This window comes from Rhineura floridana, chromosome 7 (genome assembly GCF_030035675.1).
Source record: "Rhineura floridana isolate rRhiFlo1 chromosome 7, rRhiFlo1.hap2, whole genome shotgun sequence".
In the NCBI taxonomy this organism is placed as follows: Eukaryota; Metazoa; Chordata; class Lepidosauria; order Squamata; family Rhineuridae; genus Rhineura; species Rhineura floridana.
Genome location: NC_084486.1, coordinates 56777820 through 56800191, shown reverse-complemented (window position 1 = coordinate 56800191; position 22372 = coordinate 56777820). Strand labels below are relative to the sequence as shown.

At 43.7% G+C, this 22372-nt stretch overlaps 1 protein-coding gene across 3 annotated transcripts in view; it reads left to right on the top strand.

Moving 5' to 3' along the window:
* The window catches only part of MGMT (O-6-methylguanine-DNA methyltransferase), a 303940-nt gene that overhangs the window by 214612 nt on the left and 66956 nt on the right, over positions 1–22372 (top strand). For all 3 annotated transcript variants that reach the window (XM_061635654.1, XM_061635655.1, XM_061635656.1), the window contains one exon: positions 16092–16252. In XM_061635654.1, coding sequence (XP_061491638.1) covers positions 16092–16252 — 161 coding nt within the window. The remainder of the gene's footprint in view (positions 1–16091; positions 16253–22372) is intronic.

The window sequence follows — 22372 nt, the reverse complement described above, 5'->3', positions numbered from 1 at the left end:
TCAACAGGCCATATTATACCAGTTCCCAGCAAAGGCTTGAACAAGGAGATGTGTTTTAGATTTTGCAAAAGGTAAATGTTGGTATTAGCCGTACTGAAGAGGGGAGGGCATCCATTGTCAGAAGCGTTCCTGCTTCCAAGGTCCTTGAAATTCCAAAGAACAAAACAGAATCACTATGAATGGTCACTAGTAGTTGACTTTCAGATTGCTTTTCATCCAAATTCTGATTTTTTAGAATATTTCTTAGACCTTGCCTTGATAGGAAAACTGAAATGTTAACATAATCTATTTAAAATGCATTTCATCCCAGTTTCAGCCCAAGCAATTTATGATTCATCAAATTGTTCTGATCACAGAAAATGTCCCCTATGTACATCTCACACCCAGACTCTGAAAGAAACAGTGGTAAGTTGAGTACATAAAATGGAGCATGATGCCTTGAACTATGTAATGCAATGAGGAAAAATGTTTTTAAGGGAACTTGAGTACACAATATACTGCATAGAATAAATGGAAATGTAGGATTGACTTTGTATAGATTTTTTTTGGTATTTTATGGTGTATGTATAATTAAATTTCTGATGGTCGTAATTTAGTGTGTCAAGTAGGAGCCTTTGCTATGTTGAAAACTAAGCCATTTGAGTATTTTAATATTTAACATTCCATTTGAATATTTGACATTACTTTTCATGTTTTCCATGCTGCTTCACTTTGGCTATAGGGCTTGTTGTTCAATAAGTCCATTCTCCCCCTAGTTCTCATCTCATTTGATTGTAGACACGCCCTTAGTTCATAAGTATTGCCATAATGGATAGAACCAATAGTGCATCCATTTTTGAGCCTCTCTCTAGCAACAGCCAATACTAGATGATATCTGTGATATAAAAGGGCAAGGCATGAATTTGTTTTTAGAAATCACTAGTAACTTGCAGCCTGTTTCACAGTAGTTCCCATGAGAGTCACTGTGATTCCAACACATACACACAGATGTGTTGAAGAATTAGGAAATGCCAGATTGTATTATTTTCATAGTTAAATGTGATGCAGCTTGACTATTGGATGCCAGTTAATGCTGTGTGGGCTAAACAGTGCTACTCAAAATAGGCCCTGGATTTTGGTGACAGCCTAAGCAAAGAAGGTAATGCTACACCATATGGTGATTGTGTGGTACTGAGGGGGAAAACTTGCAGCTGAAGGGTATGGTCTAAGATAGAGAATCTAAGAAAATAAACGACTGAAGTCAGATGTGCATAGTAAATGCATATTAAAGTTGCCCTGAAGCAATTACTCACGTGGTTAATTGACTCTGATAAACCTGACCTTGACACTCATTATGGAAACATTATACAATTCTGTAAGGACAAACTGTTCTGGAACTTTTCTAAGGACTAAAACTGACTGTGCACATATGAATGTATGTCAAGTATGTGTGTGTAAGTGTAGTGTATAGTGTGTCTATAATGTTCTCTACACGTGCAAGCTATGTATGTGCTGTTCACACAAGAGATGGCTTTGTTTTAAAGAGATTATGGTTTCTTGTTATGGAAGAGCCTTGCACATATTTTTTTAATTCTTTTGTGATTTACCAGTTCAGATTTTCCCAGGTAGGATATTCTTTAATGGCACAATGGCACAATGCAGCATTTAGTAACCTTCCATGGTGTCAGTTGAGTCTTGGGGGCTTTAACATTGATTCTACCCTTACTCCTTATCCTGGCATATGAAGACAGAAAACAGACTCTGCTGTCATCTATAAAGAGTATGGAGGGGCATGTATCAACCATATAGGATATGGAGACAACCTCATTTTGGATACCACAAATGGTGACAGGAAGGTTACAGAAATAATTATGCTGTATGCATTTTGTGGTAGTGTTTGCATCTATGTCTATGTGCACATGTTTCATCCTAACCACTGAGGTCATCTTAAATGAGATGGTTGAGAACCACTCCTATGTTTTAAAAACACATACAGTCTCAGTCCGTGTTGTAGCAGAGGACCCTTATAATGCTGGCTTGAGTCAAGATTTTAATAGAGCCTGAAAAGTAAAGTTTTTATTTGGAATCATGAACATCTCCTATGTGCCATATCTAGATGTTGGTGAGAACTTGATGGGCACACACCAGTACAGTTTCCGGATTAAAATTTTGCTTGGTCAGTCTTAAACACCCAGAAATTTGCATATTGTTTGTGTGTACAACACTTTGTTCTGAAAATCATAAGTAAATCCTTTACTGGGCTGCAATCTTGTGAAATGGGTAGTCACCTTAAACCCCACTGGAAGTAATGAGCTATAAGCTGCCAAACTATGTGAAGGCTTACAGTGAAGACATTTTTAAAGATTCTTCAGTAAATCTTCAAAATAAATGTTGTGCTAATAAATTAAGAAAAAACCATAAAAACAACTAAGTATAATGGAAGGATTGACAGTGCTGTCTCCTATATATTTCAGTTGCCAAGCTGATTTAAAAAACATTATTACTAATATACAGACATCTCATTTATATGGTTAATTTAAACTTCAGCAAAAAAAACCCTTGTTTCTCATATGGGCATTAAACTTCTTGAAAAGCTGTTTTTATTTAGCTATGAAAAACAAACACAAAATAGACATAAGGCTATCTGAACTCTTTATTTGCCATATTTACAATATTAATAACACTGTTTCCAGAAGTTGTCACATCAAGTAAAAGATCTTCATTCCAGACTGTCTTTTGGGGCCAAATTGAGACTGGATGCATGCATTTAATAAATTGTAGTCTCAAGTAGTCATTTTTGTAAATAATTAGCTTCAGTGAAAGAATAAGTTAGCATATTGTATGCATCTAATGTTGCAAATGTACATACTGCAAACTTTCCTATTAATCAACAGTCAAGCACTGTAAGTTGGGTCTCATACATAATGAATTGTGCTTAAGCCTCCTGGGTTTCATTGATAGAAAAATAAGAGAAAACACAAGTGTAGTAAGCTTTTGAATAAAATTTAACTAGATTGCTCTGCATCCTGTAATTGTTTTGGAATCATTAGGGACTAGACAATTCATCTGCCATTTGGGGGGTACTTTTGCCTTCATTTATCAAAGGAAGACTATTTAAATGACATTAAGGTGTTGATGTAGCAACTTTTTATTTTTTTTCCACATGGAATACTAATAATATTTGTTTTATATATGTTTTCCTCCACATTGTATTATTATGAACCTTTAAAAGGTTTTTGTGGTGGATATTTTAATACCATGTTTTAACGTATTTACATTTTGTTTTACTCTTTTTAATTTTTTTAATAAATTTTAGAAAAAATTCCTCTTTACTCATAAATTTTACTCTCTTTGTAAACCGCCCTGGGGAATATGATTGAAGGGCAAAAACACTGATAATTAATAAGTATTATTAAAACTCACATGAGAAATACAGCACATGTTGTGTTCAAGTATAAAATTTGCTACCCAGGCTAGGCAGCTGATAACTGAACAAAAATTAGAAACCTGAAAACGATAAGGGAACAATTTACAGGATCAGGATCAGGCAAGCCTTGTTTCCAAACATTCTCCAGATCTTGGACTGATGTCCATAGCCTGCCTCACTCTTTGTGTGTGCCTGAAATAGGTGGCTACCCTTGCCATCCAGAATCATGAGTACTGGACTGGCCTTGTTGTCAATCACAGTTTTCTAACACCCTATTCTGTGTACTGGATCTCCTGTCTCCCTGGTTGTGGATTGTGGCCTATTGCCGAAATAAAACACAAACACCATTCATTGGGTTAAATCATGTGCCACTTTATTAAACGGAATCAATTAGAATAATGAACCTGCAGAGGGGAAATCAAGTGCGGGAGCATTCTGATGATCCAGGCAAAGCCTGCTTGCAGCCATAGGGCAACCAAACCCTTGCCTGAGCCCGGGGCTGCCCTGTGCCAGACCCCAGCTCAGGCCACACCCTGAAGATGTGTAGGGGGTCCAACCCGCATCACCGCCCCCCGGAGCCCTGAAACTCCGAGTGGATGAGGCACGTTGGCCCCAAAGGCGGCCCGTGTTCTGTCCCCAGGCCGTATAGCCCTGAGCTGCAGGCCCCCAGACTGCCAATCACCCCCAAAGGTGCCTAAAGGTGTCACCTAGCTGCCCTTTCCCTTTTAACCTTTCCCCCGCACTTCCTTGCCACAAAAGGGGGACAAGCCTCTGCTTAGTCTCCCTTTACCCCACACCCGATAAGAATCTTGTGCAGACCCCTCTGCAGGTCCGTCAAGAAGATGCCATCATTGCCTCACAACTGCATGTCCTCACTTGCCTGCCACTGAGGGCCTTGCCCTCCAGCAGAGGCTATCATAGCCTCAACTGCATGTCCTCACATGCCTGCCACTGAGGGCCTTGCCCTCCATGTCTGCCCATGGCAGATGACCAGAGGCTATCATGGCCTCAACTGCATGTCCTCACATGCCTGCCACTGAGGGCCTTGCCCTTGAGTAACCAAGGTCATTCCCACCCAGGGGAATGACCACCACCTGCAGGACCTTCCGCACTCAACCCTGCTGGAACAACATGGGTAGGAGACCAGCCCAGCGCATACTCTGTCGACCCAGCCACCAGAACGTGGCCCACCATCAGAGGCCCAGCTGTGAACCAATGTGCGTTTGCGGCCCCAAGGCCAGCCTGTAAGATCATGCCATAGCTGCAGAGTAGGCTGCGCATCTGCTCCATCCCCATCCAGCAACCTGCCAAAAAACAGAAAGAATCGTGAACAGTTGGGTCCTGGACCTTCAGACTCGCCCCAGCAGTGAATGTACTCCATGTGCTCCATAATTCCACCTTCCGACGACCTACATCTGCATATACCAAACCAAATAGACCACCCCAGGTAGGCAATTCCCCTGCCGGGTATGCAGCCCCAATTCCATAGAAGCATGTCCCCCAAAACCCCATGTGTCTGCTCCCAGGCTCTGCAACGCTAGACCGAAACTTTATGAGGGGAGATGCCTCCCCCTGAGTATCAGGCAACCGGGCCTGTAGCTACAGGCCAAGAAACACTATGACACCCTCACGGGACAAGTGTCCAGTCCTGGGGCAGGATAAAATAATGGTGAGCCTCTTGTGCCCCTGGTCTGCCTGGAAACAAACCTCGGACAGCAGGATGGCTCGTAGGGAAGTCTGACCTGGACCCAAACACTCCCGCCCTCCATCCAGAAGGCTCCAAAATTAAGTGTGAGGGCCGCTGCACGCAACTGCTGGTCACAGGGCACCTCCCTGACCAACAATCCCTGGCGGGTCAGGTGAACACGAAGAATGGGGATAAGGGGTACGGTGGTGTGCATGGGCCGGCCAGACAGCACATGACGTATCCCAAGCCGTCTGGATGGTCCCAAAGGCCAGCCTACCTTTGCAACATCCTGACGGACGGGCTTTACTCCTACCATCCATGATGAATTCCTGCGCGTGATTAATAGGAATAGGCCACACTTTGCCTAGCCCCTGCCAGCCCCTAACTCCCAGAAATCACCTCCTGCCCTCTGATAGCTGGTGAGCATCCTGGAGCAACAGATAGGCATATGGTCATATCTGACTCCCCTCCCCCATCACCCAGTGTGTGGTATGGGACTAGCAGTTCTCCCCCCCAGAGTCGGTCCCTCCTCTAACTAAAAACACCATTGACACACTGCCGGAAAGGGGGGGCCACGCCACAGGTTGGCGCATAAGGCAGCCAAAAAACCAAAACAAACCCTGAAGCTGTGGTAAGGCTGTGACATTCCTGTTCTGGCACCATAAACCCCACCGTAGAAGGCCCCCAACACCTGAAGCGCAGAAAGCCAACACTTTCCCAGCCCCTGACAACTCCAGCATCTTGATCTGCAACAGTTCAAGCCCTTTTCCTGGGCAGCCTGCAGCCCTGGGTCAAAGAGTCAATCTTAATACCCTGGAAGGAGAACCCTGGGGCCGGATCCTCCATTTTCCCAGCTGCCAAAGGAAACCCCCCCCCATTCATAGCCACGCCATAAACGGTGCCATCAGGTGCTAACATGCACCCAGAGTTTGCCCTACCCGTGAACCGTAAATCATGAAAATAGTGCCCCACTACTTCAGAGCCCCCTCGTCTCCTGACTGTCCCTTCCAAGAAGGAGCTGAAGTGCTCCATACAAGAATACAGCAGCCCATAGGTAATGCTCTGCTGCCTAGTCGACCTAAAAGGCAAAACTCAACAGCCGGCAATGCAGGCAGATTAGCTGCCACACTTGCCCCTAAGGCACCTCTGCCACAGGCGCGCACCATATGGAATGCAGTGTAGTGCACTGTGCATAGTCTATCTGGTATGAAGCCATTACTGACTGACCCCACTTGTATGATGGATGATGAATCAGGTAGACTCCGCCCACTGCCACATTGGGCCCTATGGGGGGGCATTGTGAGAGCAGAGGTAGGGGATGATGGGAAGGGGCCAATAACCCTGCCCAACTGTATGTCTTTATCAATCGTCCCCTGGACCAGTGCGTCTGTACCTAAGATTGATTTAAGATTGCCGGCCATAAGGGCAAGCCAGGGGCCACAGTATAGGATCCAGAAGAACCACCTAATAAAGAAAAAACCGCATCATAAATTGAGTCTCCCCATAAACTGGGCAGTCTGCCAGCAAGGTCCATAGCACCTTGAGCTTAGCTGGAAAGGGGCACTTTCCTTGAGCAGCCTCTGCTATCCTTCTGGCTTGTTGTTGTGACTTCAATTGCGGGTTCATATTCAGCAGTTATTAGATGGCATGGAGCTGAGCAATGTCATCCTCCAATGTCTGCAGATCAAACGACTCCCAAAAAGCACAGGACTAGTGGCCTGCAAAAAGGTGGCCATCTCATCCACAGCCAGTTTGCAAACTAGCTAAAGAGAAGATGCAAGCAAATGTGCAGCCTGTACATGATTACTGAAAAGAATTCCATTATGTTTAAATAATTTACTCAGAGAAATATGACTTGGACCAATTTTATGCATACTTACTTATGAGAAAATCCCACCGAGTGTGTTGTTACTTCTTCCCACGGAAGGGTGCACATGATTGCACCCATACAGCAGAATCCTAAGTATGTTTACTCAGAATATCACAGGTTAAATGGGTCTCTGGACTGAGGTTTATAGGACTTAACTAATGGAAAGGTTTGTATATTCTTACCTGGGTTTTGAAGAACGTATTTGGGGAGGGGAAGCTTGACAGTGAAAAGAGGGGATGAGCTCCCTTTGCATTAGTGGGGTTGAGGTAGTTTTGGAGGTGAGGTTGCAGCACTAACTGGGATCCCTACTGGCTCCTGCAGCCTCCTTTCTGTCTTCAGCTGCCACCTGCCCTCCCCAAAAAGCCTCTGCTCTTCGTAATGTCATTGCATTGATCCAATCCAAATGGCCTCCAACTGATGGCCACCATATGTTTCTCCCCAAATGCTCTGGGACGAAACATCACCCCCATTATCTTTTAGAATATATCTCAGAATATTGCCACGTTATAACAGAGCATCTTTCTAGGGTACAGGCAAATTTTGCCCCTCTCATCTTCAAGTTCTCCCTAATTGACTAATCCCTTCTCCAAATTTTCCTGGTTTGCAAAGACAGTGTGGAAGTGGAATGGCCGTTTCAGTACATCCCTAATAAAAGCATCCGCACCCCTGGCTGTCCAGCTGCCTCTGGAATGTCCCCAGTGTCAGATAGCCCAGTACCACTCTAGGTAATTGGTAAATGAAAAGGAACATTCGGTTTAAACTAAAAATACTCTTCAGTATCAAGAAAAGGAGTCTATTCCTATTTCACTTTCTGTAGTAGGCGAGGGGGCCCCCATAGAAGTATCTCCTGGCCCTAACTGGAGGTGCTGAGGGCTGAACCTGAGGACCCTCGGCATGCAAAGCAAGTGATCTGTTACTGAGCTACACTCCTTCATCTCCAGGGTCCGAGACCCCTGTAAATGGTAGAATAATCCTAGGAATGAAACACATGAAGTGCATCGGCTATGTTTCACTCCTCCGCAGCTGGGGGTGGGCGTCTACCCTCCGCCCTGGGGGCCCTGCCCTTCTGGCCCACTTGGCCCTTTTTGGGTGGCATCCTGAGATTAAGCGTGTAGCCAGGTCTATTCCCTTCCGCTAACCCTTCCCCCAGCCTATGCCCCATTGCAGAAGCCAGGGGAGTGCCTCCTCCAGAAAGGAAAGGTGGTAAGCGTGAGAAAGCACTAAAGGGAGACCCAGCACCTTCACAGCCTGGCTGGACTGTGCCCTCTTCTCATCCTGCACCCCCCCAGTCACCAACCCATTGGCTCCCTTGTCCAGCCCCAGACAATCCAGGCCTCCTGGGCCACCAAGTGACCAAATAGGGGGTGTGATGGAGCTGGTGCCCGGCACCCAATTCCCCTACTATGTGGTGGGGTTTGGGGCTGATGATCTTTCCCACCCACCCCCATGGGGATCCCCTTGAGGAACCCTCGAGGAAAGAACGCAGCCAAAGGCCGCCTCGCCTGTGCTCTTGAGCCGCCCGTAATGCCTTGGATCTGCCGCCGTCTCCACGCCTTGCCACTGCCGGGGAGCTGCTGCTGCTGCCGCCGCCACGCCCCACTGGGCCGAGAGCCATGAGCCTCGATACCTCCAGAAGGCCTCCCCGGCCAGGAGCCCCGCTGCCGCCGTCGCTGTAGGGCCTCCCACGACCAAGAGCTGGCAGCCTCAACCCCGCCGAGCCAGGCGCCTTGTCGCCGTTGACACTAGCAGCGCCAATCCCCGCCGCCGCTGAAGGGTTCGCCGCCTCAACGCCGCCCAAGAAAAAACAAGGGAAGCCACGTGCGCCGGAGAGCTCCACGTGCGCTGAATGCGCCACGCACGCCCTCAGAAGGCCTCGCCGCTGCTGCCGCCGTTAAAGCTCCCCGTTGTAAGGCCTCCCTCGGCCGGAGCCTTGCCGTTGCAAGGCTGCCGAGCTGGATGCTTCGCCCGACGCTGCAAGGCCTCACCATGCCGCAGGCCTTGCCGTGCCAAAAGCCTCGCCGCCAAAATTCAAAGGAGGGCGGGAGGCTGGCGGAGCGGCCTTAAATGGCCTTCAGCAGCCCCGCCTCCTATTGTGTGTCACGCAGGCGCGCCAGCGCGCTGTGTGCACACACACATTCCCCACGATGGCGGCCTAGGCTTCGGCTGCGGCCGCAAACTCGCCCCTTAGCCCGGCAGGTACCGGGCGCGGAACGGGATTCTGCCTTCCCCAAGAGAAGTCTCCCAGCTGGTTTTAGAGGGAGTCCAAGGTGCCCTGTTCTACTTCTGATATCATTGTTGGATTAGTTCTCCAGCAGTGGATTGCATACACACAACTGTGTATAAAGTTTCTGTGTTTACATGCCAAAGAATTTAATTGGGGAGTTCAGTTCAGAAAGAGACCTGAGTTCAAAAACAGAGAATACAGCATTATACCAATTTATAGAGGGGTATTCTGGTTGGTGTGTTGCAGCAAAAACAACAGAGTCACAATTTGCATTATACAGAAACACCTATCTGGTCAAACAGCAAGAACTGTGACAACTTCTGCTCAATCTCTCTCTGGTTTTTGATACCATTGACCATGGTATTCTCCTGGACCGATGCAATGGGATGTGTATCAGGGACACTGTATTACAGTGGTTTCGTTCTTGCCTTGAGTTATGTTTAGAGACTAGCATTGGGTGAGTACTTCTCAAGCTCCTAACACTTGTGTTATGGGATTCTACAGGGTACTATTCTTATCCCCAGTGCTATTTAACATCTGAAGTTGTTGGGAGTGGTCATTAGGAGTTTTGGATCAAGGTATCATCAGTATGCTCTATTTCTCCATAACATTTGAGTCAGGAGAGGTTGTGAAAGCTCTGGATCAGTGTCTGAATGCAGTAGTGGACTGGTTCAGGGCCAATAAATTGTGCTTGAATCCTGGAAAGATGGAGGCTCTTTGGGTGGATAGTTCCCATGTCTGTGAGACAGGCAAATTGCCCGTTCTGGATGGGATTGCACTCCCCCTGAAGGAGCAGGTGCATACCTTGGGGGTACTTCTGGATGCATCTCTGTCACTAGAAGGCACAAGTGTCCTCTGGAGGTAGGAGTGCCTTTTACCACTTTTGTCTGGTTTGCGAGCTATGGCCTTTCCTGGACAGGGATAGTCTGACCACTGTAGTCCATGTGTTGGATTACTGTAATGCGCTCTATGTGGGCTTCCCTTGGGTCTGGTTTGGAAGCTCCAGCTGGTGCAGAATGGGATACCCAGACCACTGATGGGGGCACATGGTCAACAACATGTGACATCATTGTTAAAACATTTGCACTGGCTGCCCATCTACTACTGAGACAGGTTCAAGGTGCTTGTATTAATTCCCAAAGGCATGAACAACTTAAGGTCCAGAGTACCCTAGGGACCGCCTGAACCCTTCACTGAGATTCACTGAGATTATCTGCAGAAGCATCATTGGTTGTCCCTGAGTTGGCAAGACTAATTTGACAACAACAAAAAATCGAGCCTTTCCTGACATGGGCACAGACCTGTGGAATGCTCTGCCAACAGAGATTCAGCAGGCACCTTCAGTTTTGACTTTTAGACTACTGCTGAAAACTTCTATGCATAGGCAGGCAATTGAGAAGATCGCTTTCTGCAGTAGCTAGTCAATGATTTCTGATTTTAAATTTTTACATGGTTTTTACAGTATGTGTTTATACAGCCACAAGAGTGGCTGTATACTTTAGCCAGCGGGGATTTTTCACATTCCACAATGTTAAATTGAAAATACCCCCCATGCCATTCTGATGCTTCCCATAAGCTCATTTCAAAACAAAACCTTGCATAACTTATAGTCCTGAACTCAGAAACGCTTGCTTAACAACCCTGTCAATTTTCATGGCGATACACAAAACAGTCAGAGAGAATCAGCCATGTTCACAAAGTACCTGTAATCCTAATACTGACGTTGCCCCATACTCTGACCTTCATCTGCTGCAGTTAAAAAGTTTTAAAAAATGCCTGGCTGATTTTTAATTAATTTAATAAATTTTGGCTGGGACCCAATGATAACGTGGTGCATGCTCAGTAACAACCAACTGTCGGAGTTCTAAAAGCCTCACAGCTGCTGGCCTTGCCTAATCAGGGGGCCACACCCACAGCAGACTTTGATTTCACGTGAGACAGTCATGGCTTCCCTCAGAGAATCCTGGGAAGTGTAGTTTGTGAAGGGTGCTGAGAGGAGACTCCTATTCCCCTGAGAGAATGGTTTAACAGTCAGCCACTCTGATTGAAGGTCTGTGAGGGGAACAGGGCGTCTCCTAGCAACTCTCAGCACCCTTCACTAACTACACTTCCCAGGATTCTTTGAGTGAAGCCATGACTGTCCAAAGTGAAATAAAGGCCTGGTGTGGATGTGGCCAGGGAAAGCTTTGGTTTAAATTTGGATGGGAGGCTACATGTGTCTGCTGTAGAATAAAAAGGTGGGGGAAAGCCTGAAAAAGAATGATTCTGTTTACAATGTGTTCCTTTTGGAAAGGAAAGGGGCTTCCCTTCTGCCCAGTGCCCACCCACCCAATCTCCTCCCCTCCCACTCCCTGCCCCTTCCCTGGGTCAGTGTTGGACTACAACCTGGGAGACCAGGGTTCGAATCCCCACACAGCCATGAAGCTGACTGGGTGACCTTGGGCCAGTCACTGCCTCTTAGCCTCAGAGGAAGGCAATGGTGAAATCACCTCTGAATACCGTTTACCATGACAACCCTATTCAAAGGGTCGCAATAGGTGGGGATTGACTTGAAGGCAGTCCATTTTCATTTTCAAACATGATTGCATAGAAATAAATCCCACTGAACTAAAAAAATATGCAAATGATGAAACCCACCCTCCCTTCTCCTTCCTCCTATCTCCTCCTCTTGCCCCTTCCCTCCCCCTTCCTTTACCCCTCACTCCCCATCCCCTTCCAATCCCCTCTTTCCCCATCCCCTTCCAATCCCCTCTTTCCCCATCCCCTTCCAATCCCCTCTTTCCCCATCCCCTTCCAATCCCCTCTTTCCCCATCCCCTTCCAATCCCCTCTTTCCCCATCCCCTTCCAATCCCCTCTTTCCCCATCCCCTTCCAATCCCCCCCTTCCCCTCCCCCCACCTCCCCTTCCTCCTCCCCATGGTCAGGTTTACCTATCTTAAACATGATTGCACGGAAGTAAATACCATTGAACTCTATAAGCATGCAAATGATCAAACCTGCCCTCCTCTCCACCTTCCTTTGCCCCCCTCCAATATGCTCCTTCCCACTCCTTCTCCCCCATGGTCAGTGTTTCCTATCCTAACCAAGATTGCATAGGAGTAAATCCCATTGAAAATAAGCATGCAAAAGATCAGACCTGCTTTTCCCCTCTCCTCTCCTCTCCCTCCCTCCCTCCCTCCCCCCCCCCGGTCAGTTTTACCTATCCTAAGCATGATTGCACGGGAGTAAATCACACTGAATTTAATAAACATGCAAATGATCAAACCTGTCCTTCTCCTCCCCTCCCCTCCCCATCCTCCCTGCTCCCCTCCCAGTCCTCCCTGCTCCCCTCCCAGTCCTCCTCTCTGCATTTCCTCCCCTCTGCATTTCCTCCCCTCCCTCCTCCTCCTCCTCCCCTCCCCATCCTCTTTGGTCAGTTTCACCTATCCTAAACATGAGTGCAGGGAAGTAAATCCCATTGAACTCAATAAGCATGCAAATGATCCATCCATTCTCAGCAAACTTGCACAGGATCCCATTTCTTACCTCCCGGATTAAAAAGCAGGGAAATTCACTAAGAGGCAAAAAACCTTGCGGTTTAAGAACATACCTATAGCCCACAGCTATTCTATCAAACTTTAAAAAGCAGGGAAATTGGGCAGCTATAGTGAATGCACCAGGGGAGCAGGAGACCTGAACTCCTCTCTGAGATATTGGACTGCCCTACAAATTGGTCAAAATGCAAACACCATTTTGGTTGGTCTTTCACAGTCCAATCCACTTCCTGTGTAGCTTGGGAGAATTTGGTAAAATGTGCCTCTGAGCATATGGTGAGTGGTGGCAACACCTGCAATCAGCCCAAAGAATAGAAAGAAGACATGTGCTGTGCTGATCTTCTCTTAGCAGGGAGGAAGCAACATTATTAAGACAGTTGATATAGTTCAGATGGTCACTTTGAATATATCTGATTTCCTTTGCAATTTTAGTGACGTTTCCTATAGGAAATCATGTTCTTTTGTTTCTATTTCTGTGAATATGTGAAGTACAGCAACTCTTTGCAAAATTTATACTAAAAAAACTCCAAACATAATTGTGGAATAACGGCACTGACTTCTGCAGAATAGTCTCCAGTGGACCTCAGGAGTGTCTCAATTTGCACAAGATAAAACAGTGGTAGGTGAAATATATTCTAGCAAAATGCTTGGTGTGCTCTATGTTTTTAATTGACTGTGCCCACCTTGCCTTAAATGAAGTGGTTTAAACATAGCAGGCTGAAAATATGCATCCTCTTTTTTCCAACAGGAAGAGTCATTGCTGAAGTAGCAACATATTGGAATCAGTCTGATTTTTCATCACACTGCTGGTCCAAATTCCACTGTTAATGCACCCAAAGTAGAAATAGAACATAACCTCCAATTTGAAACACAAAAGGTTGTCTTCATCATCATATGACACTAACCAATAAAAAGGCTTTGAAATTAATAAAAATAAATTTAACACAGATTTCTGGGATGAATAATGAGGGAAATAAAATTTTCTAGTTTAGATTCTCTGTAGAAACATTAATAACACAGGAAAGAAGCAAAGTAAGAAGAACACCAGCAAACATACAAAAATATAATTCTCTATCTTTGGAGATGGCAAGTGTTGCCACCACTCACCATATGCTCAGAGGCACATTTTACCATATTCTTCCAAGCTGCACAGGAAGTGGATAGGACTGTGAAAGACCAACCCAAATGGTGTTTGCATTTTGACCAATTTGTAGAGCAGTCCAATATCTCAGAGAGGAGTTCAGGTCTCCTGCTCCCCTGGTGCATTCACTATAGCTGCCCAATTTCCCTGCTTTTTAAACTTTGATAGAATAGCTGTGGGCTATAGGTATGTTCTTAAACCGCAAGGTTTTTTGCCAGTTAGTGAATATATATATATGATTGTTGTAAACAGCTTTTGATATTTTCTTTATGAATAGTGGTATATAAATATTTTTATAAATAAATAAAATAAGTCTATGCACACCAATACTGTTTTCATTGTGAAGCTGATTCCATTGGAGTTTAAATCTATAACTTTAGCAAATGGAAGGAGAGTTGGGGTTGCAGGGCCAGTTTGTGTGTTATCAGCACTCAACTGCAATCAGCTTAAAAGTGAATGGAGCAAGAAGAAGAAACAATTGGAATGTTGGGGAAAGGAAAGATGGGACAAAAGTGGCATGACATGACACAAATACAGATTAATCTATATACATTTTTATGAATGTAATGGAGTGGATATCAAAAGCTGGTATGGGTGCAAACTGAAAAGATCATCCAAAAACCATGAAACTAGCTGACCAATGTCTGAGCTAGTATTTTCTGCTTTACCACTGTTTTCTGGAACCCAAAATGGAGTTTCTTCTGTGCCCATGCTGATAAGTACTGTGCTAAAAATGTACCTGCTGAAAGTTGGCTCTTTGCATATTTTGCTGTAGCAGCAGTTGAGGTGATTGGCATGTGAAGATTGCCTTTTTCTGTTTGGATGTGGTTCTATGTGCAGTACTCAATAGTAAATAGGCAAGCAGCAAGTTCTTAGATATCAGTATGAGACAAGGAGTCATTATTTGGATGATCTGCCCACTTGGGAAAGTCCCAAGAATTTTTTAGTACCCTTATTCTGCTGCTCGATAATAATTTGAATTTATGGACTCCAGTATTTGAAACCTCCACAGTTATCCACATTGTTGTTGTGAATACTGTGTTTCCATCATTATTTTAATAATAGTGGAGGGGGAGGAGCTTTTGATTTATACATGTATACCATGGCACATTGAACATAATCCATGATTCCTGCTGAATAATAATAAAAACAATGTGAGCAAATCAACCATGAATAAGTAATCAAGCCTAAGAAACCATTGGAAGGGGAGCTATAACAAATATGTGTAGCTAAGGCTAACTCGGGTTGAAAGAAGTTTAAAATGTGACTTTAAGACAAAATGTTCCTACTATAAAAATTTGCATGTGGACAAATGCCCAGAATTACAGGCTGAAAATTAAGTTTTGAGAAATTGGAGGGGGGTTATATTCTTCAGGGAGGTGAAACAAGCAACTCTTAAGCTTTCATATCCTCAATAAGAAAAATAACAATAGAAGACAATAGATAGAATCCAAAAATGAAAACTATTTCCAAGTGGGCATTGTCCTTGAGTTTCTAGTATAGACATCTGCATGATGTGTGAGCAACTGTGGTCTTATTCTGCTGGAAGTGCAATTACAAAAATTGACTTCTAATTTTGTCCATCTTTTATCTTGTGGTTGTTTCACCAGCTATGTGTGTGTTTCACTAAAAACAGTGATTCATTTCCAACAGGGTTTACTTTGCTTTCTAGTTTATAGGCATTGCTAAACAATAGTAACACCTGACACTTCTACTGCTGTTGTTCAGAAATATTTTGCTCATGCCTAGATAGTTAAGGACAGGAAATGTTTTTCATTCTATAATGCATATTGTCAGCTTTTATTGGGGAAAGTAGAAAGTTAAAAGAGGATGTGTATGTTCCTTTATACTTGAATACTATAAACGGAAGTAAAGATTACCTAGTGTTGTATCCAGTGTTAGAGCTGACCCATGGGAATTAATGAACCTTAATTGGTTGTGTTCATTAATTTCAATGAATCTACTCTGCAAAGAACTAATGTTGGATACAACCCCTAAACTTTACACTCTTAAAATGAAACTGAGCTACTTTATTGCCGTTCCCTTTTGTAATTTGATACTCATTTCTTCAGATGTAGAGAGATGTGTGTGTGTTTCAGGTGTTGTATACGGGGTGGGTAGATTCACTCTGCGTGAGCTTGTTTTAATAAATATCTTACTCTGTTGCAGTGTTGTAAAAAAACTTTGCAGTTATACTATGAAACTTATTAAACTAATGTTATTCTTCTAGCACTGCAGAGACCTCTGTGTCTTGTGAAGTATGTGAAGCTCCAAAGGAAGTAACAGAGCCACTGAAACAGTGTGTAGCTTGGCTTCAGGCCTATTTCTGTGAACCCTGGATGACAGAGAATCTACCGATACCACCTTTCCACCACCCACTGCTAGAGAAAGGTGTGTATATTTTGTTGTGTCACATGTGGCATGCCCAGCCATATGAGAGTTGCTTACCTGCAAGTAGATTCCATCGTGTTGGGAAAATATTTAAATTAGAGTCATGTGCAAATTGCCTCTTGTAATATTCTACCTTACTTGTGGCGAGAGAAATTTGAGGGCCTATTTCACCAAATGTCTCCAGAGGCAGGATAAATTCTCCCAAGTTTCTCCAGAGTGGGGTTTATCATTAACAGTGGCAGCAGCACAGCTTCTTTCTTTTTTCCTCAGGTTTTGGGTTTTTTGGTATGGTGGTTTGGTTTGGTTTGGTTTGCTACCATTGGTTGGCAGCCTGGCCACCATTTTGCATTAAAATTCTTTGGAATTCAAATTGTAATAAAATAAAATGCAACGTAAGAAATAAAAGAAGCACTAAAATACAATTTAAAATCATACAGCATCTAGCACAGGACATTACATTTGCTACATCAAGGAGAAAAATCATTAAGTGGTCTGCGGGAGGGAAAGTTTGGGAACCACTGGCCTAACCATATGGGCAGTGGCCAATTGAAAGGGGCAGGATGTAGTGAAATAATGTCCTTAGAAGTTCTACAAATTTCACAATATCTAAGAGTTCTTGTTAGTTTGGACATGAGGTTTCTGTAGCTCATTGCAAAAGTGGTAGAATTATACAGTGACATTCAAAATGGGCATGTCTTGCACAGTATGTGTAGTTCCCTGGTCCAACTCAAAAAACCTTCATTTTGCTTGCAACAAAATCAACGAAAGTAACTTTCTATCATTATTGGTGTTACCTTCAGTTTCTCAAACTTTCTTTACTTAAATCTGTGCTTGTACATAATCTAATTGTCTATTCAGACAAAAGAACATTTGAGGGAAATAACTTTCAGTTTCTGATGCATCTGAATGTTATGGGCTAGGTAAAATTCAGGTAATTGCAGGTTTTGGTAGCATCTATAGTGTCAGAGTTGTGTACCAATGACTGTCTTTAAACATTTTCTTGGTAGATTTTTCCTATTGATGGCCAGATTTCCCTTGTTAGATTTTACTATTTCCCGGAGGTTCCTGGAGGGCAGTCATAACCCTTGGGAAGGCTCCTCCCTCTGTCTGTGTAGGTCCACTTTTAATGGACTCACCCAGGGGGAGGGGCCATCCCTGCTCTCCAGACTGGCCCTGCCTTTTGCTGAGAACTGTCAGGTCTTAAAGAGCTCCTTAAGGACTCAGTCACTTCTGTGTCTTTTTCACCCTTTTTTCTTTTCTTTCTTTTTTCTTGTTCTTTGTGACTCCCTTCTCTCCCCTCCCCTCCCCAGATTCTCAGTCAGGGCAGGGCCAGGAGCCATTAGAAGTCTGCTTTGGCAGCACGGTAAGGGAGGACAGGAAAGGTTTGCGCCTCGCAAGGCACAGCAGGCAGACACAGCGATGGATGGAGCTGTGGGTTGTGTCCACTCAGCTTAGGAGAGGCGCAATCGCATTGCTAGATGGGCGGTGGCAGCAGTAGCAGAGAGGGCTGTGCATTGGTTTCCGCCAAAACCTCGAGTGGTGAGACCCACCTTTGCAGAGCAGCCAGCATCTTCAGCCCTCATCGATCCCTACCCAACCCCACCTTAGGATCGATAGGGACTGCAACAGTGGACATCAGGCAGGCCAGCAGGCTTTTTGGTTTCCAGGTTGCCTGATGGTCAGAACACCAGATGGCCTCTGCAGTCAGAGACTAGGAAGAAGGTCAGGCTTCCAACCATTCTTCCCAGTTGAAGTCAGTCAGAGAAGAGTGGGAAAACTGCTTCTGGAAAGACATTTAGGATAGTTTGAAGATCTTTCTCTGAATGTGCGGAGACTACATTATCATTGGCATATTGACGTTCTACGACAGAGGTTGACATTACCTTACTTTTTGCTTTCAACCTACTGAAATTAAAAAGCTTTCCATCTGTTCGATATGTGGTTTCCACACCAGTAGGAATTTTCCCCTCAATAAGGTGTAGAATCATAGCAATGAAGATAGCAAATAAGGTAGGAGCAACGACACATCCCTTTTTTACGCCTGATCTGACTAGGAATGGATTGGTCTGAAAGCCATTGTTGTCCAAAATTGTTGCTGTCATGTTGGCATGAAGGAGTCGCAAAATATTCACACATTTATCAGGGCATCCAGTTTTCAGAAGGATGGTCCAGAGAGCGGTTCGATTCACACTGTCAAAGGCCTTTGTCAGATCCATAAACGCCATATATAAAGGTTGATTCTGCTCCCGGCATTTTTCTTGAAGCTGTCATGGAAGGATTTTACCTGCGGTAGCAAGAAGAGAAATACCTCAATAGTTCCTGCAATCTGTTCTATCACCCTTCTTTAAAAGGGTGATAATTATGGCGTCTCTAAAGTCTTCCGAGATCTCCTCCCTCATCCAGATTTTTTCGATGAGCCTATGAAGTTGTTGTGTAAGTTCAGGCCCACCTTTTTTAAAGACTTCAGCAGGACTCCTATCAGGTCCACTAGCTTTGTTGTTCTTCATTTGATTGATGGCTTTACTGACTTCATCCAAATTGGGGGATACTGCAAGCTTGTCTCTAGTTTGTTGTTGTGGAATTTGGGAGAAGACCTCATCAGCCACAATAGAGTTACGATTAAGGAGGTCATTGTAATGCTCTTTGCAACGCAGTGCAATAGGCTCTTTATCCTTAAGAAGTTTGCTACCATCCATTGAACATAAGGGATTTGTACTATAATTTGTTGGTCCGTAGATGGCCTTTGTGGCATTAAAAAAGCCCCGTGCATCGTGAACATATGCAAAGTGCTGGATTTCTTGAGCTTTCTTTATCCACCAGGCTTTCTTAAATTCTCTAGTTCTTCTTTGGACCTCAGCCTTTGCACTGGCATAGATTTTTTTCTTAGCAGCACAGTTAATGTATTTCTGCCATATCTGGAAGGCTTTCCTTTTCTTGACAATGATATGTTCAATCTCACTATCATTCTCATCAAACCGATCCTGATGTTTCTTAGTTTGGTATCCAATAGTTTGTTCACATGCTGCAATAATGGATGTCTTCAGTTTCATCCAGAGTTCCTCGACATTTTCAGGGAGTTCCATTGGTAGATGTTTCTTGAGAGTTGTTTGAAAGCAGGTTCGCTTAATAGGATCTTGAAGGGCATGGATGTTCATTTTACGCCTTGGTTTTCTTCCTTGGAGCCTACATTGAGGAACAATATTAAGGACCATAGTGGATCGAATTAATCAGTGATCTGTCTAGCAGTCATTTTAGAATGCGAGGTGAAAGCCGCTCTTATAATACTTGGAAGAAACAAATCACCAGAAATAGATGGCATACCAATAGAGTTGCTACAAGCTACTGAGACGGAATCTGTCCAAATTTGGACAAAGATCTGTCAAGAAATATGGAACACTAAACAATGGCCCGCATACTGGAAGCGTTCCACATACATCCCAATTTCAAAGAAAGGGGATCCCAGGGAATGCAGTAATTACCGAACTATTGCCTTAATATCCCATGCAAATAAAATAATGCTCAAGATTCTACAACAAAGGCTTTCACCATATATGGAGTGAGAAATGCCAGACATCCAAGCTGGATTTAGAAAGGGAAAAGGCACCAGAGATTATATCGTAAACATACATTGGATAATGGAACGGAGCAAGGAATTTCAAAAGAAAATCACCCGTGCTTTATAGATTACAGCAAAGCCTTTGACTGTGTAGATAATGAAAAACTATCACCCTATTTATTTAATCTATACACAGAACATCTCATACGGAAAGCGGGATTGGACCAAGATGAAGAAGGTGTGAAAATTGGAGGGAGAAATATCAATAATTTAAGATATGCAGACGATACCATACTACTAGCAGAAATAAGTAATGATTTGGAACGAATGATGATGGAAGTTAAAGAGGAAAGCACAAAAGCAGGACTACAGCTGAATGTCGAGAAGACTAAAGTAATGACAACAGAAGATTTATGTAACTGTAAAGTTGACAGTGAGGACATTGAACTTGTCAAGGATTATCAATACCTCGGCACAGTCATTAACCAAAATGGAGACAATAGTCAAGAAATCAGAAGAAGGCTAGGACTGGGGAGGGCAGCTATAAGAGAACTAGAAAAGGTCCTCAAATGCAAAGATGTATCACTGAACACCAAAGTCAGGATCATTCAGACCATGGTATTCCCGATCTCTAATTATGGATGTGAAAGCTGGACAGTGAAAAAGGCAGATAAGGGAAAAATCAACTCATTTGAAATGGGGTGCTGGAGGAGAGCTTTGTGCATACCATGTACTGCAAAAAAGGCAAATAATTGAGTGTTAGAACAAATTAAACCAGAACTATCACTAGAAGCTACAATGATGAAACTGAGGTTATCATACTTTGGACACATCATGAGAAGACCTGATTCACTAGAAAAGACAATAATGCTGGGAAAAACAGAAGGGAGTAGAAAAAGAGGAAGACCAAACAAGAGATGGATTGATTCCATCAAGGAAGCCACAGACCTGAACTTACAAGATCTCAACAGGGTGGTTCGTGACAGATGCTGTTGGAGGCTGCTGATTCATAGGGTCACCATAAGTCGTAATCAACTTGAAGGCACATAAAAACAACAACATATTTTGGGGAAGTAAGGTGGTATACATGTGTGAGGTTTTTATTGCCTCTTTACATTGTTGTTAAGAGACTTTAGATAGAGGGGTCTCTGGAAATGAATGGAATATAACTTGGCAGGTCGTCTCCAGAAGGTGGTGCTTGGGGAACATTGCTCGGCACCCTGGACTCTCCAGTATGGGGTTCCACAGGGGTCAGTTCTGTCCCCCCCTGCTATTCAACATGTATATGAAACAGTTGGATGTGGTCATCCGGAGCTTTGGAGTGTGTCGCCATCAGTATGGCCCACTTGCATTGGCTGCCTGTTTGTTTCCGAGCTCGATTCAATGTGCTGGTTTTAACCTATAAAGCCTTACACAACTTAGGACCACAATACTTGATGGAACACCTCTCCCAATATGAACCCACCCATACACTAAGCTGAACATCTAAGGCCCTCCTCCGGGTGTCTACTGCGAGGGAAGCTGGGAGTCTGGCAACAAGGGAGAGGGCCTTCTCAGTGGTGGTCCCCAAATTATGCAATGATCTCCCTGACGAGGTTTGCCTGGCGCCAACACTGTTATCTTTTCAGCGCCAGGTCAAGACTTTCCTCTTCTTCCAGGCATTTTAGCATGTGTTTTTAAATTGTTTTTAATTTTTTTAATTGTGTTTTTAAATTGTTTTTTGTGTTTTAAAATTTGTATATTTGTTTTTAATGTTTTTAATTGCTGTAAACCACCCAGAGAGCTTCGGCTATGGGGCGGTATATAAATGTAATAAATAAGTAATAAATAAATAAATATAATACTTGACCAAACCTGATTATTTTTCTGTTGATAGAACTCTTGATTGATATCAGTTCGTATAGCTAGCCACTGTTGGATAGTAGAGATCCAATAGAGAATGAAAGGTGGTGAATTTATGTCTGCAGCTCAGAGCATCCCTATAAAATATAACACAACATAATTGGGACTTTGAACTCTCAACATTTCCTATCTGATATTTTCACTAAGCAGGTTCCAAACTTGAAACAGGTTTACGTGCTCAAACGGCAGGTAATATTTAGTGACCTTTTGCATCACATGTCCAGTTTTTGAGCCCAGAAATGTTCAGAGTGTGTGCTTTTTTCCTCTCCGTTTTGCTTTAGGTATTAGAGTTTGGACTGAGACCAGGTGTGCATTTTTTATACCTGGAAAAAGGAGTGTAAAATAGAAAGCTAGCCAATATTTTTTATGACTAACTGATAAATAGTTGTGGAGCATGTGCTTTTTTAAAAAAAATATAGAATTCCACATAAAATACATTTTGTATATCTAATATCCAGAATTATCTGGAATAATACATCTTCTCCCTGGCCATATTTTCTTCCAATTGAGCTGCAGTCCCAAACTCTGGATATCAAAGATGTAACAGACAGAAATGGGAAGTGGGGAGATATGTGTAAGTAGCAAGACCTTGTACTGAAGTTAGATAATAAAACATCCAACTATAAACAGGAAAAGAGAACTTATCTGGGAAGAAATTGTAA